This window comes from Molothrus ater, chromosome 8, assembly GCF_012460135.2.
Source record: "Molothrus ater isolate BHLD 08-10-18 breed brown headed cowbird chromosome 8, BPBGC_Mater_1.1, whole genome shotgun sequence".
NCBI lineage: Eukaryota > Metazoa > Chordata > Aves > Passeriformes > Icteridae > Molothrus > Molothrus ater.
Window position 1 is genome coordinate 8997667 of NC_050485.2, and position 18517 is coordinate 9016183.

An 18517-nucleotide genomic window follows, 5' to 3' on the forward strand; every position below is an offset into this window, starting at 1 on the left:
TCTTTGTTCAAATAAACATGCAGTTCCTCCTCCTATTGCTTTTTGATGCAATTCATAAATTCTTCTCAATATCCTGCTTGTCAGTAATGCCTCAAAAGCTATCTTGGGTCTTGGTATGTTTTATACCCTCCTTCTGCCTCTTCTTAATCAGTCATCCCAGTGTCCCCTAGGCTCTCATACATATTTCCTAAAATGCTTCAGAAAATACAGAAGCAAAATAATAGTATGCATAAAGCAAGAAGTAGTAGGAAAACCCACAAAGTATAGAAAGCTATTTATAGAATTCTAGGAAGTAGGTATTAAATATGTATGGGAAACCCAACTGAACCAAAGATCAAGGAAATTAATTTCCAGATCTATCAGGAAATTGGGGTTGATCGTCTGCATTTGGTGCAGCTTTTTACATTCAAATAACTCCCCTTAACTCCTGTTCATTATGAGGTGACTCTCCCTCTTTTTCCTGCTTACCCAATTGGGTTCTGGTTTTAGGATGAAGAAAACATATCTCATTTTACTGGAGTACTCAAAGATGAACATACCTTTCAGTTTCTGAATAAGGCAAAAATCCTCCAGAAAACATTGTCTTACTATTTCACATTGGAAGATCAAATCCCTAGTGGATCAAAATCAAGTTGTCCATTGAATAATCCCAGAGTCTAATGAGGAGAAAAAAACCCAAAACACAGTTGTGATTATAATAGAAAATCATTTGGACAAAGAATTGCAAACAAAGTTGATATAAAGGAACATCAGGACATAGCCACTTTCCTTTTTCCCTAGACTTTGCTGCTGTTTTTTCCTGCACCAAATGCATATAAAACTTTGCAGTGTGGTAACTGGGGTGAAAGCACTACGTGTTAATCCCCAGTACTGTTAAGAAGGTCCTGTAGAAGACTGCTGAACATTCCTATGGGCAATAGGAAAACAGTTTTTATATCCTGCTTGGAGTTAGGGCACACATGGCATTCTCCTGGCCTAACGTTTCCCATTTTCCTCTTGCTTGCATCCATATAACCACAATGTATACATTGCATTGTGCCTATTTCACAGCTCGGATTCTCCCTCATTTATATCTACTGCAAGAGCATGATGTACACATTCCACTGCCCATGAGAGCACTGCATCCTTCACTGAGCTGGGGTGAGACACCAGAGTGATGTCCAGCCCAGATCCTGCCCTCACACTCCCATGCCAGTGATTCAGGAGCAAATCCCTGGAGCAGTTCCAGTGTAAAATAAGCACAATTAAACTGTAAATACCCACTGCCTGCTCTGGGCACCATCACAGAGCTTCATGCCTGGTGAAGGCATTTACATCTGCACAAAGGAGGGTGTCAAATACTACAGTCACAGCTGACCATCTGTCCACACGTCACACCCACTCTGCACAAGTGCAGGTGGCCATAGAGGAGCGGGTCTCTTGGTGCTACCAAGCCCTCCTCACTGCAGATTGTACAAGGAGGAGTGTTTTTCTCACCATGGTAATTCTTCTGGATTGGTTTAGCACCATGCTTGACATTTGACCAGAGTGCCCAGTGTCTGCTGTGACATCCAGTTGTGCTCCTGGAGATGCTGTTCTCCTATTCAAGTTCCTGTGCTCTAAATACTCATTCATCATTCATCAAGGGAGGGTGGTGGCATATGGAGGGACAGAGTGAGAACAAATACAATGTGCTGCTTTATTGCTTAAAATCAGAGCCCTTTCCCGCTCCTTTCCCAAAGGCATGAGGTAGAGTTACATCTAAATTTAAGAAGTTTCTAGCTCCATTTTGATAATCATCTGAGAAATTAATGTGATTTATATCATCAGGTGAGAAGCTGAGAAATGCAGCTACCATTATATGGCACCTTTTTGTGGTAACTAAGCTGATGCTAAACTCTGCCTCCTCTCTACTTCTTCCAGCAGCTGTTTTCAGACCATTCTATAGCTGTTGTTTTATTTCTCCAGTCATCTCCTGGGCCTACCTGAGCACAAATTACACCTTAGGGGAACAGTTTGTGCCAGCTGGATATCATGTGGAACCTGATGGGTTTTGAGGCATGGTGTATCTCCAAAAGATGATGTAGCAGGGAAGTATGTGATTGCTCTTCCCTGTCACATGACCTGGTGCAGTTCTGCTTCCTCCCACCCCAGGCAGCTGCAGAGAGAGAGAGAAGCTGAGCATGCTGGAAGGGAGCAGAGTGCCCCATGGTAATTGGAAGTGAGCAGGAAACAGATGTGTTTCTTTATCAGTTCCTCTCATAAAACTGAAGTGAGACTAGGATAAAGCAAAGCAAGAAGAAGGCATGTCTAGCATGGTGTGTGAGGATCTCAATCAGACGGTGAGCAGGCATGTCCTGCAATTAGGACCAGGAACAAGGCACTGACAGTTCAGGATGAGCCAGCTCCAGGAGACAAGAGCCTGCTGTGGATCCCCAGCCCAAAGGGCAAGAAGCAGGCAGGATCAGGGTCAAGGCCAAGGATGCTGAAGTCCAGATTTAAAGAGTGATGGGAACTGTGGTCTGATGGGAACAAAGCATATGTTTGTGTAGTTACCGTCTCATGTGAGAAGTATACATATACCAGGTGAGAAATGGGACCTAAGAGTGCATCTGGAAGGAACTGAATGGAGCCTGAGCCCTGAACCCATTAGTATGGCACCAGGATTTATAGGGTGATTTGTATAAGGCACTCTTGTATCTGACACTTAAGCACCAAGACACACCTTAAACTGAGATTCTTACCTCCTACCCTACCTTCAAATAAAATTATGTCTTTATTTTCAGTTTCCACACTGAGTACTAAATCCTGCTCGTTTCTCCTTTCTATACACAGTTTCTCCCTGAGACACAGGAATGTCTAGAGTGGGTCTAGCAGAGACTTCACTTGTGTCCTGCCACAGTGCCAAGTTCAATGGCTTTTTTGCACTGGAATATTTTACCAATCTTCTATCCCTGCCATAAATAATGCAACGAACTCAGAAGAAGATACCTGTTATCTTACCCACTCAAACTAGTCAATGCTAAGAGATTTTAATCACTACAAGCTGTACTTGAGGTGGTTCAGTTTTCTTTAGGAAGGAAGGATTTACCTGGACCATGAGGTGGTTTGGTGGCTAAATTCAATCCTTGCATAAGTACATGGAATTTCCATTAATGCCAGTGGGGTAGTATATGTGCTGCCTGTAGGACTTTTCACCCCTTCAGAGAGTTTATAATCATACAGGAAAATGTCTTTATTTCACTGTGAGCACCTCCCTCTTTCCAAATATACCTTTTGTTTAAGTGACCTGAGGAACAGCCTAAACCAAGCATGTATCTTCAAAATTAATTTATTTTTGCTCTGCATTCTTGTACACCTAATTTCGAATGATCTAACTTCAAGTTGTCAATGCCTACAAACTTATTTAGAGAGTAGCATATGAAATCTGCCTTATTACGCTGCTAGATGGACACAAGCAGTACTTCAGTGAAACATCAGCAGCAGAGCTATGTCCAGAGCACATTTTGATCATGTAGAAGTCAGGAAAACAGCATCAGTATTCACCACTTTAATTTTTCCAAGATGGAGAATTAAACCTTGCCCTTGCTCTTCTTTTTCCCTGATGCCCAGGACTGATCTTTGTTGAAAGTATTCATAAACAGCAGATTCCAACATGACTCAATCTGTTCTGAAAAAAAGTTGCAAGACTCTTGATTTGGCGCTTTTTTCCTGGTTATTGTTATGGTGATGATGATGAAATAAATATAATTTTTGTTATTGTAAAATATTTCATGTGTTCTTAACCTGTTCTGGTTTACACAGACATCAGGGAGACTTGTAGCACCAAAATAAGAGAAATAATAAATTCCAGGCTCTTTTGTGCCACTAAGTGGGCTTAGTGCACAATAAGACATAGGACTGGGACAGAAATATGTGGGATTTGAGTACAGAGCTGGAGTGTGTGTGGAAATAGCTGCCGTTCCCGTGGTGTGTTACTTGCTGGGCAGCCTGTTTGTCTGTGTGACCCAGGAATCCCCTCCGAGCTGCAGCAAGCCCCTGGCTGCCAAAACTCTCTGGTATGAGCCTGACCTTCTCCTCTGGTATGTGGGACTGAGCAACACCATATGTGAACGTCAAAAGAGGATAGATTAGGAAGAAAGGACTTCCTAAGATTTTAAACCCTCTAGACTTAACACGACATCAGGCGAATGCCAAACCCGCAGGTAACTCAGAGCAGAGCAGTGGCTACATCTAGTGGCAGTGGAAGCTCTAGGTCTGAGCTGTCGGGGAACAGCCTTGTCTTCCCTGTGTGCCGCGCACTTCCCGCTGTGCTCTTCGCTGCACATCCTCCTTCCATCGGGTAGGATTGTTTGGGGGTAGATATCTCCACTAGGCACCTTACTATTTTTTGGTTTTAAACTTCTCTCTAAGATGGGTACTGACGGCCAGGTTAATCCCTAGGCTGCTACATAGCTGTTTAGTAATCCTTTGGCTTGGCAGGCTCCTGTTCCACCTTTCAAAGTCTGTTTGTCTGGCTCCTTCTGACATGATCTGCTCTGAGAGGAAATGACTCTCACTTGAGAAGGTTGTAGAGGTTAACAGGGAATTTAATTAAGAGCCCTAGATACAGCAACTGTCCTGCAATGTGTCAAACCATCTGGAGTAGCTCATAATCCTACTATGTCAGATTTATTAAGCAAAACAAGATACAGTCCTAATCTGCAGCCTTGCATCTGTATACTCACTTTTCTGGGAGCTGTGCTTCTGGTTGGACAGAAACTTAGGTTTGGCATCAGCAAACATTGCTGAGCCTTTCTGCATTTTCTCATGGCAAGTCAATCAGAAATATGCTGGATAGTCCTACAACCTACCTGCAGACCACTGCAAAAGGAAGCCCTCCTTGCAATTAATCTGACAAACATCCACAAAATTATACTTGGACAAATGTCCAGAGCCCACAGTCTAATCCTACAGCTGATCCCAGAGTCTTTTGCAGTGCTTAGGATGTTCTATCTGTGAGCGAGGTATGTCTGGGAAAGGCAACCTGCTAACACTTGTCCTAAACTGAACACAATGAACCTCTCAGGACCCAGAAACTGAGTAGATTTTAGCATGAATTGGGTTAAGTTTAGAGTGAGAATTATATTTGGAGCCTGGGAAAACAATGGGATATATTTGATTTTCTGACTGACTTGTTTTTCTGATATCTTGGCTAATATTAAGTTGAATTGTTCAGTGCAAGTTTCTATTTGGATTTATCAGAGCTGACCATCTTACACTGATACTGGATTTACAAGCAGAGGGTAGGGTTTATATTGGAACAGGCTGAGGGGCAGTCATGGGACAGGCCAGCTCAGGCTGGCCCACAAATGTCTTCAACCTGTCAGTGAGTGAGTATTTTATAGTCTGTAGTATCAAAGTTTTGGATCTCACTTAAGTTTTTGCTTCCATGGGGCTTTTTTAATGTATAGGGGCTTTAAGTCCAACATAGGTGTTTTTATTGCTGAGGGATCCCATCCTTTTTTGCACTCCTTGTATTCTCTTGTCCTTAGCAGTTTGTAGTAGGTAGTGCTAAATGCATGTGCTGTACACATAGCAATTCCTCCTGGGTGCCAAGCAAAGAAAACTACAAAATGCCACATGTAAAGTGCATATCACAAGTTTATTTCTCTGCACAAACAAATAGAAAGTGATTGTAATTTGGAAAAAAAAAAAGACAAAACAGAAAAGGAAAAAAGGTATTTCCATAAACAAAGATGCCAACTCTGTTCATCTGGAGTCACATCTTTCACCAGACAGAGCACTGCTGCTGGGCTCCCATTCTCAGAGCACTGATGGGTCTCTTCTAGGAAAAGGGTTTAGTAAGGGTGCTGGATATTATAGCAGAAAGGGAGCATATTCTTTATGAGGAACAATCTTGCCTCACACTGTGCTCATGTCTGGCATCAGTGACTCCTCATCACACCAGTTTCTTCTGAGATTCTTCCTCCCAGGTGCTGCAGGATCTTGAGGTTGTCTCTGGTAAGTGTTCCCATGTATTGAGAGGGAAGGGACTGTTACTTCTGAAGCAAAGATAAAACCCCTGAATTGCCAGAGCTGCAATGTGTAGCCTGCAGCATGCTAGAGAGGAGGGATGATAGGCAGTTTTAAATCAGAGCCCATGAAGACATCTTCAAATACTTAACAAGGGAACACTGGGGTTTGGCCTACCACTGCAGCTTATAACTTAGCAGGTGGGAGCTAAAACTTGTCAAACAACTGTTTATGTCTGTGCTTGTTCAACAGCTGAGGAATTAGACATTTGGAGAGGCTCAAGACAAGCTTACATGTTTCTAAAGTATTCCTTGTAACCTCACCTGTGACCTTTTTAACAGGCCAGCCACAGTATTTTCATGAGCAGACATTAGCAGAGCTGCTTAAAGCCAGCAGTAGTTCAGGTTTCTTCTTTAAAACTTAACAGATGCATTTCAGTATTATTTCTCATGTCATGCTACTTGCAGCTACAGGCCTTATTTGGGATACACCACAAGCACCATAGGCCTCATCTGCAACAGCCTCTGCTTCTGCAGATCAGTCCTGTGTCGGCATAGGATCCAGAAAAGTTTGTGAGGGGCTGAAATCTATTAAACTACTTCAGTTTTGCTTCTAAACATAGCTTTGAAGCAAGGATGTAAGTAAAATTCAGGATTCCCAGCCTCCTGTTCTTTTCCTTGCTCTTATATTTTATATTTGTTCTCCAGTCAAATGTAAATTTTTCATTTCCTGCCCATTACATTATCGGAAATGATGGGGCAAATGCATTTATTCTACTCACTTGGATCATGATATCTAACATTGAATGGTGTTTGGCAATCACTCCTCAGCAGAAATCATTGTCTCCCAGAAATCTGGAGTGGGATCACTAAAATACTAAACCCATGCAATCTCCCTTACATACTGAGGCCAGACTTCTCTATTTTTCCAGTGGCAAAATGAATTTCCTGAGACTTTCAGGCCCTGAGAGCACAAACTTTCTGAGGTTATTTCTTGACTGCAGAATTATGTTGAGCACCCTTCCTCTGGTCCACACAACCCCTCTCTACACCTGAGTTTGGTAATGCTTTCAGCCTGGGCTAGCTTGTCTGTCTAAGGCTAATGGCTTAAATCACTGGCCAGGGACAGACAACACTCCACAAGATGAGAGACAAAGCTTTTGGAGCACTGCTACTTCTTGACTTCCTTCATAGAGCTTTCCTACATAAAATAGAAGATTCCTCCCTCCATGTTTGGGAAGAGTCACAGAGGTTCAGTTTTCACACAGGTATTTTTTTTTCTTTCTTTTTTTTTTTCTTCTTTTTTTGTTTACTTTTTTTATCTTTTTTTTTTTTTTCCCAGAAATGCTGGCAATGAAAAGCAGTACAGGATGAGTGAGAAAGCAATCATCTGAGATAGGTTTTATAGCATGGCTGCCCCCTTTCACTGGAGCTAAATGGATTCTGGTGATCTGAATTAACTCTGGGGTGATGATTTCTCCTAAGACATCCTCTCTGGGGCTTTTCAGGGACACAGTCTCCTCATCAATTCAGGTTGGCTGCTCCTATGTCATACAACCAGATGCAACATCTCTTCTGACTCAGCCTCACCTTTGGCCATTAACTCAAGGTATTCACATGGCTTTTCTTACAATCCTCTCCCACGGTTGATAGTGTGCCAAGTAAGGTGTAAGTTCTGTCCTCCTCTCTTCCCAGCATGCTCATGATATGTTTCAGGGCCACCAGGAATGTGCAGTGCAAACACAGGTGTGCAAAAAAAGTCCAGCCAGAGTGGGAAGGATTCAAAGGCAGAATTGTGAATTACTTCTCCTTTTCTCTCATTCTCTCCCTCTGAAGAGGTCCAGGGTCAGAGGTGCTGGCTAGGTTTTCCAGCCTTCTTTTTCTTCACAGGAGAGCACACATGAAAAATCTCCAGGTCCCCACAGAGAAAGACTTTCAAGCCTCCAAGAAAAAGTGGAGCCCCGGCTGTCATGAAAATGCTACACATCATAAACTCTTGCTCTGCAGAGGAAGGTTGGCTTAGATTTAGTATGAAACAACACTAGCTGCACTGCATACAGACTGCTTCAGACTCATTAGCATTCCTTTTTTTTCCCCAGAACCTACACTTTTGTATATCCAAAGTTTGTGCTCAGTCCAGTCAGGGAATGGCTACTGCTTGAAGCAGAGGAGCAAGTCTAATGAGAGGGAGACTTGTCTCAAGGAGAGAGGGCTTTGAGACCCTCATTCTGCCTCCTGTACACATTCCTCTGGGTTTTGCAAAAGGCTGGGCAACCCTGACCCAGAAAGAGGTGGCAAACCCCTTCCCTGCAGCTGGGGCATCTGCTGTGTTTGGAGCCAGATTTCCAGGAGCAATGCTTTCTTGGTGTACTTGTGGGATCGCACTGGAAAAGTGGCTGCTGGCAAAGGAGGATCACAAGCAGAAAGTAAATGGCCAGGAGGTGTGTAAACCAGTGTATAGATGACATGCACACACACATGCACAGTCCCTACTAAAATGCTGAATTCTTCCTTGGGAAGGCAGTGCTTCCTTCCTGGATGCCTGTAGTGTGGAGATGAAGTTGGAGGCTAGCCTGGGACATTCAAGGAGTAACCAGTACTGTTTCCCCAGCACCACCAGCAAACTGAGCTCTGTGTGTGTGTATGAGTGCAGATCCTCTGGGATTCTCAGAGCACTTCTGTTTTTACCAAATAGGCCCCACAATAATACCTAAGTTGTTTCGTATGAAGTTTTACTTGTGACTTTCTGTTTCCTTGACCTCCACTTCCATGCTGAGAATGTCTGTAAAGGCCCTCTGTTTTCCCCTCATCACAAAGCTTTCAGCAAGTTTTATGTCATGACCCATTTCTAATTTTGTCCCACTTCTGTCCTGAACTAAACCAAAAGATCATGAACAAATGCATATTCAGTCCTGTCTCATTTTAAAGCCAACTGTACTTCCTCCCATGCAATCCACCTTTCTACTTACAGCATCCATATCCTGTTCAGTGGGACTGATGCTGCAGGGCCTTTCTTTGTGCCAACCAGACACTGCCTGAGCTTAGCTTTGATTTTGTGTATCCTTAAAAATGGATACTTCCTCCTACAGTTCCCACAGGTGGTGATAGCCCCATCAAGCCCCCTCAAAGCCCCTCTTTGACAAACTCTTTCCAGACCTGATAGTGGTAATTAGTACCAGCTAGGATGACTCTCCTTTTTAGACCCAGCCCTGGTGGCTGGAGGAACAGGCACACATGGGCACTCTTGGGCTCAGCCACACTGCCCACATGTGCATGGGCAAACACCACTGCTCACTCTGCTCTCTTGCCTTCTTTCCCATGTCCCCACCAAGGGAATTCTGGGAGAAATGTCCCAGGTGAGGCCCCACTTGTCCTTTCACTCCCTGCTGAGTGTTGCTGTGTGCATGTGTGTGTGCACACACAAGTGAACATGACAGACTGGGAGGATCAGAGAAGAACAGTCTCATGGGAAAGCTGCGGCTTCTGCTCTGTAATCCCACCTCTCACCCTTTCTTCCTGGAAAGCTCTTGCCTCCTACTTTCCTTCCATGCAGGGGTGACTTCAAAGCCCTTGGGGACGGAAAACTACTGCTTCATGTGTGTCTCCATGTGAGATAATCTCTGCCATTCACTCCCTCTGGAGGTGGGTTTTGCTGCTGTGTACAAGTTCCCAGTCTTTGTGTACCACACACTTGCCTTCTCTCCACGTTCTTCCTCCTACTGTAGCCACAGCCAGTAAGCCTTTCCATGAAGCATTTCATCTAAGACCAAGGGGAGGCTGGGGAAGGGGGTGGTGCAGAAGGGCAGTAATTTTTTGAGTTTTTTTCTTCATTTTGTGTCACTCATCCCAATGTACTGAGCTGACATGAAAGACAAAACAAGCGCTATCTCTGTGGGGCCACAGACAGGATGGGAGGGGTGCCTGCCTCAGTGATGGCCAAAACTTGGCCTCCACACATTGGCCTGCATGCCTGTTCTTGCTGCAGAGAATTTGGGCCTGGCCACCTGAAACCGAGAGGCAGAGGCTGAGTTTGGAGGAGGTCCCTGTCCCACCTGTCCAGGCTCTGGGGAGCTCTGATATGGCTTAGGGGAGGGGCTGAGCTCCACCTGGAAGGGTGCTGGTGTAGCAGGGGCAGAAGAGGCCATTTCTGTTCTCCACAATGGCTCATCCAGCGTGGTGGCTGAGCGGGGCATAAGCACAGTGGGTGCCAGGCTGCTGGAGGTTGGCATGGGAGCCGGAGTGGAGAAGCGACGAATCTCCTGGGTCTTGGCTATTTTCACAGGGACCTGCTTGGCTGCCACGAAGGATGAGCTAGCCTGTGGGGTTGGCTGACCAGGAGTAGTCAGAGTGCTGGGGCTTGGGGGATCCCCAAAACAGAACATGGCTGACTTCAATTGATAGGGCTGGTGGCGCATTAAATCAATGACCTTGATCCCTGATTTCTGGCCAGGTGCCTTTTTCACTTTGCTCTCTGCTTTGCTAGCCTGAGATTTGCTGGCTGCCAGAGGATAGAAAGGGGAATGCATTGGGTTGTAAGCTATTGGAGGGGGAGCCCGGATGTTGGGTGAATATTTCCAGCATGAGGGTAGAGAAGGGGATGGAGAAGGGGTCCTGGGCTTGTACTCTGGCTTCGGTGTTGTTTCCACCACATATTTGTCCATGCGGCTCTGGCGTTTGGCAAAGAGCTGTGCCCCCTTGCCTTTAAGCTGAGGCATGTCCTGGGCCCCATTTACCAATCCAGCATCTTGCTGAGGCTTGGGGGCCACCGGAGGTGGGGTCTTGAATTTGCGGCCTGAGGACTGCATGAAGTTGCAGGCCTCAGCACCCAGGCTGAGGAAGTCCTCCTCAGGCCCAGACTCAAAGCCTGCCGCAGGGTGGTCACCCTTTGGCTTCTCATCCAGGTTCTGCACTAGAGACAGGAGCTCAGGATTGGGTGAATTCTTCTTCTTCTCCTCAATCTTACTGAACATGGGTTTCTTGTTGCCCCGTCGGCGAGCCTCCTGCAGGATGCCTGTGCGGGGAGCTGGCACAGCTATCCTCTGCTCCCTGGAGGTTAAGGGCTCTGAAGGAGGTCGTGGCGTTGCTGGAGTTATGGCAGGAGAAGGCTGTTTTGGCACAGGAGAGCTGCTTCTCATGTGCTGTGATGGTGCTGGACTAATATACAATGAAGAAGAGGCTGTTCCAGGGACTCGTGGCTGGGATGCTGTGGACGCCGCATCCCCTCCTGGCTTTGAGGGAGTTGACAGAAAGATAGAAGTGGTGGATGTCCGGGCAGTGTTAGCAGAAGGCTTGACTTCTGAAGCACTTCCTCCCCCTTTTGGCTGTGATTCCAGTGGTGATGTTGGTCTTCCTGGTGCAGGAATATACAGAGATGTGGAGGAACTGACTGGACCACGCTGTGTTGGCATTGGGGCATTGGCAGGTGTTCCTGGAACCAGAGGTGAGAAAGGGGGAACCACTGTGCTTTGCCCACCCAGACTTTCAGTGGGTTTTTTGGGTGCAGGTGGCCTAAAGATGACAGAGGATGTTGCTGGACGCTGGCCAGAAAAGCCAGGAGTAAAGGGCCGTGCAGACCTGTTGAACATGCTTGTTGAACTTGCAGAGAAGGGGTCGGGGGTGCTTGGGGGAGGAGGGAAGAAAGTGGGGCTGGGGGCAGTTAGGAGCTGAGTGGGGACAGTGGCTGGCTGCTTGCTGGGTACTTGCACAGCTTCCAGGTGGATGCTGAGGGACACGTTGTCTGCCTTCTCTGGCACAGGCATATCTCCATTCACTGTGCCCTGCTTTGGCTGGGCAGCTGGGGCAAGCTCTGGGCTCTTCTGCACTGGAGTTTTCTCAACTGTGTACTTCCCAGCCCGTTCCCTCTGCTGCTCAAATAATCGTGCTCCTTTACCTGAGGCTTCACTCAAACCTTTTTGCTTCTCTTCCTTCTGTTCAGAGTCAGATTTGGACTTTTCAATGTCTAGGTAAGTGTTGTCCCAGTCTGAGTGATTAGTTAGGCTTCGGGCATCAGAGAAACCTTCCTCATCAAATTCAGATTCACTGGTTGGAAAAACTCCATCTTCCTCCTCGTAGGAGCGGTCTTCATCCACACTGCCAAAGCTCACCAATGTATACTTCTTAGCCCTCTGCCTGCGTTTCTTAAACATCAGCACCCCCTTGGAGTGGGGGTTGGGTGCATCTGTCAGCAGGGATGCAATGGTTCTGCACTTGGTTTTGGCTTCTTTCACATTCTTCTCCTGGATGCTTTCGTGGCGGTGGAGCTCTGAAAGAGATAGAAAGAGGCACTCTGAGAGGTCAGAAAAGGTTGGGTGGGCAAAGGTGGACAGTGAAATGGCTATAGGTGCTCTAGTGAACATAAGAGGAAACACAGCCCTTGCCCTTTTTTTTCATTCCACTTTTGCTGGTTATATAAACTGTCTTTATAAACTGTGTCTTTATAAACTGTTGGTAGAAAAACAGGAGCAGTTTTCTCTTTCCCTGCAAACACAGTAGAAGTCAATGCAGGTGTGGGGAGCTAACTCCTCCCACTCCGATGGCCAGTCTTAAGTTTCCTCATCAGACCTGGGATTTCCTATTTCTAAAGCATGTGAACAAGACGTTTTTACAGTGCTTCCCTTGCTTGAGGAAATTTTACCATTTATTTTTCATCCTGAAGGTGGAGCCCTGCTTTCTGTAGATGTTCCTTCTACCATTTAGAGGATTGCACGTGTGCAAAAGAAGGGGTGCTCTGCAGGCTCAGCCGGGCTGCTCCTGATCTAAGCCCTGCAATGTCAGGTACAGTCAGTGTGGTGCAGCAGCATTGTGTGTAGGGCTGTTTGCTGCTCTGCAGCAGCCCTGCCACTGCAGGAGGCAAAGGAAGAATGATTTCATCCTTGCTGCAGTCTCTTCCCTGTGCCCCATGCCTGGCAAGGAAGAAGAGTATTTGCTCCTGAGCAAGAATCCCAGATCCCCACAACTGATCAGCCAGACCAGAAGGAAATCTACTTAGATAGGTTTGCTTGGAAAAGACACCACCTGTTGGGACACTGGCATAAAAGTGTGGGATAATCATTTTCCACCTGCTCTGTGGTCAGTAAAGCCCCAGGGAGGAACATTGTATCCTCTGTCTTTGTGTGCAGGGAAAGCAGGTGGTGAACAGGATTCAATAGTAAAACCAGACTTGTCTGCCCTAATGAAAGAATGGACATGCCTCGAATCACTGCTGAAGTGACAGAAGTCAGCATTAGCCTTGCACAGAAAAAAAGCCCCACATACCTAAACCACAGACTAATTTGTGATGTCTTTCTTTTCACCCTTTTCCATTGCCTTTTTCCCAGCATGATAGTACAGATGAAACAACCATCCACTGTACATATCTAATAATTTGTCAAAAAAACACCTTGTCCAGCCCTGACATTCCCAAGAGAGATGTAATAAATTCTGCTGTGCTGAAGGGAGAGGAGAGGAGAGGAGAGGAGAGGAGAGGAGAGGAGAGGAGAGGAGAGGAGAGGAGAGGAGAGGAGAGGAGAGGAGAGGAGAGGAGAGGAGAGGAGAGGAGAGGAGAGGAGAGGAGAGGAGAGGAGAGGAGAGGAGAGGAGAGGAGAGGAGAGGAGAGGAGAGGAGAGGAGAGGAGAGGAGAGCTGCAAGGCAGTACTGAGGGATGGTGTTAGCTTAAGAGATGATGGAAGCTTCTCAGTCCTCTCAGGATCTCACTTCTGATCAATTTACCACAAAACATTCATTCAATGTGAACCTGTTAATGTCAGAGTCACCTGCAGTGAGGGACAGGGAACTTAGTTTAGAAGTTTACTAGTTTTCCTGAGGGCTGCAGTCTCCCAAAACCTTTCTAGTCTGCACAATTGTGGTGTCATCATTCCATACTGCATCAGTGTAACCACAGAAGAAAGAGCTTCCCTTTCCCACCCCATGCTGAATATAAAGTGTTGATTTGCAAAGCAGTTATCCTTCCAGGAAGCTCTCAAAGTCTGCAGCCATTCCATAGCACATGCTGCTGCTTTGAGATTTCAGCAAGGGGAATTCTGTGGTTTGAGATCACTTCATGTGGATGCACAGTCCATTCCTCTCCTTTACACCCAGAACTAGAAACAGGAAAAGCAATGCTGACATGGCTCATTATTTGTACTCGCATTTGCAAAGTGAAGGCTCTTTGCAAAACTTTCCTTACAGAATAACTCCACCTTGCTGAATCAAGACTGAAGTAGTGTCGAGGGTTTTGTGTAGATTTAGTGTTCTTCAGGGCAGTCACAGACTTGCCCTCAAAGACCTGCTCTCCATGGTAGAAACAAGCTACACTCCCTGAAGTTCTGCCCACTTCATTTACAAATCTGCATGCCTGTGTCTCCAGGGATTGTTGACAATGGCGAAAATAAGGGAAGTTGCTACAAACAACCTTACTAAAAGCTCTACCTCACCTGGTGGTATTTTGCTTCTAAATTTACAAGGAGAAAGAGCAGTACCACAGAATCTTAGTCCAGTGCAGAATATGTAAACTCTGGCTTGAGTGACTCACAGGAGGATTTCTAGCATCAGGAGCTACCAGATAGGGAGCAACACCATTCAAAGTGATGTCTGCACAGCCCTTTCTGACAGGAGACTACCATGGAAGTGCCAACTCTAAACTCTGGGCTAACAAGCACTGTCAGAGAAAATGTAACAGAAGATGGTCTTTAACTCCACCAGCCTGTAGTCCTAGCTCAGCATTAGGATTCATGTACAACTTCCCTAGAAAGTTGCTCTAAACTGTCCTGTGCTCTGAAGGAGCTGGCAAATAGGGCCCTCTGGGACCTGCTTCTCACCTCCCTCTTTTCTTCTTCCTACCTTTCTCCTCATCAAAGGCTAAAGCACACAACTAATTATACCAGTCCCCCAAAAAGAAAAATGGTCATGCTATTCAAGCTACAATCTTCCACAACTGTTTAAGAAAAAACAGGAAGAGAAATATTCCTAAGATGACTTGTAGAAGGTAGAGAGCAAGAATGAAATCAGAATAGGCAAAAGAATGGGGTAAGGAGAGTAGACTAAAAAAAGTAGAGGAAAGGAAAGAAGGACGAGAAGAGAAGAGAAGAGAAGAGAAGAGAAGAGAAGAGAAGAGAAGAGAAGAGAAGAGAAGAGAAGAGAAGAGAAGAGAAGAGAAGAGAAGAGAGAAAAGAAGAGAAAAGAAAAGAAAAGAAAAGAAAAGAAAAGAAAAGAAAAGAAAAGAAAAGAAAAGAAAAGAAAAGAAAAGAAAAGAAAAGAAAAGAAAAGAAAAGAAAAGAAAAGAAAAGAAAAGAAAAGAAAAGAAAAGAAAAGAAAAGAAAAGAAAGAAGACATTTGTACCTGCATAAGGCTGATCCAAGCTTGAGAAAGTAGAGTCCAGACCTGGAGAGCTGGGCATGTCACAAAGCCCGTTTAATTCACAACTCTCCATAAACAGAAAGAGAGGCAATGAGACGAGCAAAGCAAAGCTCTTCTGGAGCAGAACCAAAACTCTGAGATGTCCAAGCTCTTTGCTATCAGTCCACAGGCCTTTTAAAGCCTCTCTTTTGTCTCGTAGGCTTTGCTGCTGAAAGCCATGAGGTCACTTTGTCTATTTTTGTCTTCATAGCTTCATCACTGAGCAGTGTGATGGACATTGTCACCTGGCACTTGAACTTATTCTTTCCTCCTCCCTGAACTCCCTGTAAGGAGAAACTCCTATTTTTTATTTTAAGATAAGAAAATATACTCTATATTATCACAGCTTCTATGGTGTAAGCTTCAGGTTAGAAAGGTGCAGGCTTCAAGTTAGTGTTACCAATGCCTCAATGTCCAGCATTCCTGTGCCAAAGAGCCCTTCAGAGAGATAAAACTAACACTGTGTGCATGTCCAATATGGAGAGGCAGAAGAAACCTGCACAGGAGAGAAATAACTTTCCTTGCCTGAAACTCTCAGAGAGCACTCAGCCCCAGGTAAAGAGGAAGAAAAGAGAGAGCAGGGGCTTTCCTGTGTATATCAATTTTCTTCCATGTCTGAGGAGAACCAGTCCACGGTTCAGATTTCTGTTGCATACACAACTGAGGAACATTTAACAGGGGAGCGTTAGGATTCTGGATGCCTGCAGTGAAGCTGTTTAGCTGAATTAAAACAGCAGAGGCTCTTACCTACACTGAAAGCATGGTTGTGCCCAGGGAGGGTGACAGAGTGTTTGGAAACCAGGTAGTGGTGTTTTGGCAGCACCATTCAGAGCTCCAGCACAGGAGACTGCGAGGTGTTGAAAGATGAGATGCTGATAGTAAGGACTGTGGTGGATGGGAAGGAAGGGAATAGATGGTGCTGGGAAGTCTGCAGATCTCTGCAGTTGTGGCCTGCTCAGCATCGCTTCACACTTTGTCTAGGTCCTGTCTTACCACTCCTTTCTGTACTCCAGCAAAAGGTCCTGTGAGACAATCCCAGAGCCATGGCCAAGGGACACCCTCCCATGATTCTCCCTCCAGCAGCCCCAGCCTTAGCAATTCTGTAGCCTTGGCAGACAATCTCCAGTGTTAGACTGGAAAAATGAAGGTCTGACCATACGTGCGGAAATCCAGCAGCCATCACTGCACACCAAGAAGGCAACTCCCACACGGCAACAGTGCTGTAGAGAGACCTGTCATGTGTTATACAGAGGCTCTTAGTGCAAGAGCCATGAAAGTGGTTCTTCTTCAAGCCTCTTCTTTGATGAATATTTACACATATAGGGATATATGTATATATATGTGTCTTTGGGGAAACCATTCAATATTGATACGTATCACTGGAGTGAAAATACAGCTCTGTCTCTTGTAAGAACATTCAAATGGAATAGATAAAAGAGTAAAAGGAAGGGCTATAAAACTCATAAATTCTGTTGGTGTGGTGAATAATTTCTATAGGAAACTTTTTGTTAACTTCTAAAGCATTTCTTTCATGTACACACTGAATTCTGTTGTAAAAAATCCACAAAAAGGAAAAATTTCTATTAAGCAAAGTCTATGGAAGTTTTCCTCTTAACTAAGTTTCACTGAAGTGAAATTATTTTTGTTACCTAATTACAGTAAAGAGAAGTATAAAAAGTACAAATCTTTCCAAGATCAGATCTTATTAAAAGAAAGCATTTTAATGCCCAGGCAAGGTACTGAACAAGCAGGCTTACATGAGGTCAGATACTATTCATGTTCTCTAGGAAACAAAAACCGGTAAATTTTATTACCAAGACTGAATTCTAGAAAAGCCATTACTATAGAAAATAAGGTATTCTGCTACTTCTAGAGATAAAGAACCTGTTCCTCTGTGATGAAATGCTACTTGTCAGCTGCTTTTTTCATATAGGGTCACCTCGAATTTTGTTCTTCCAGCTATTTATGTTAGACAAAGTAATTTTTCCATGGCTAATATTGCAAATATCTCAGTAAGTCATTAGAGGCTACGGACACCTCATACTTTACATACCCGAAGTCCTTTCAAAATAAGATTTGGATGGGTTATATTGACCTTCTAAGTATTTCCCTGTTGAAAGTTTCAACCTTTAAAGCTTTGATCAGTATTTAAATTGCAAACACTTAAGCAGAGGAGTATATATTCTTTTCCCTCAAAGTAAAGCTAAAAGACTTGGGATAGGAAATAGTTGTCATTCTTGGATATTTGCACACTTCATCGCATAATCTGTGCATAATATCAAACACAGATATGGCTTCAGCTCCAGTTTAGGATGCTACAGCAAATGCTACAGTCCTACTCAAGTCTGCAACACTTTAGCTTGTATCTGAGGTTAAATAGTTAAAATACTTGTCAAACCAGTGTTTCTTCTTAAATGGCTAGTGATTTTAAATGTGCCAGTGAGACACTGCCCCACAGCAAAATCCTGGTTTTGGAAAAACAGAAAGAAACAGGCTTTTCTGAAGGTAAGTTAACAGCCCAGGGAAAAAAAAACCATTCTCATTCATTTTGTAGATTTTTGAGCATTTTTAGCCATACTGCTATTCGAGAGCTCTGTTAGGCAGAGAGAGTGTAGAGACATCACTGTGCATGGCTGCAATATCTTAGTCTCATGGTATCCTGCTGGAGACTTGAATAGCTTTCTTATTCAAAAAAATCTCTCAGCTGGGTGACAGTTTGCCCTTCTTTCTGAGCTAGATGGAAAAGTAAGTGCAAAAGCACAAAAGGTAGCACACATGGCCAGTTTTTCTATGCTGACAGATCACACCTGGGCCCTGGATATTCCCTACATAGCCCTCTCCCAAAGGAGAATTTTCTTTTGCCAGGACAGTACCTGTTTAGTGCACTAGTGAATCTGTCTTTTGCAGTTTTAGCCCAATTTCCTCTGAAAGGTTTATTCAGTCAATGCTGCACGTCTTTTGATCGTACCCATTTCATGCTAATAGTGTTTGAGTCCATTTGCTAATTTTAAGAGTCTGAAGTCACAAAGATACAATTCTCCTACAAGTTTACATGGAAATAGGAGGCTCAGCAGAGGAGAGACCCCACCATAGGAAGTGAGAAGCCTGAGTGCAATCTTAATTTGGCATCAAAAACTGGTAAGAAAACACAC

The 18517-nt window shown here is 44.6% G+C and overlaps 1 protein-coding gene across 1 annotated transcript in view; it reads right to left on the minus strand.

Annotated features, from left to right (window-relative positions):
• Window positions 1–7331: 7331 nt before the first annotated feature.
• The window catches only part of SYNPO2L (synaptopodin 2 like), a 33924-nt gene continuing 22738 nt past the window's right edge, over window positions 7332–18517 (minus strand). Inside the window, exon 4 of the mRNA XM_036386219.2 lies at window positions 7332–12255. Coding sequence (XP_036242112.1) covers window positions 9920–12255 — 2336 coding nt within the window. The 3' untranslated portion in view covers window positions 7332–9919. The remainder of the gene's footprint in view (window positions 12256–18517) is intronic.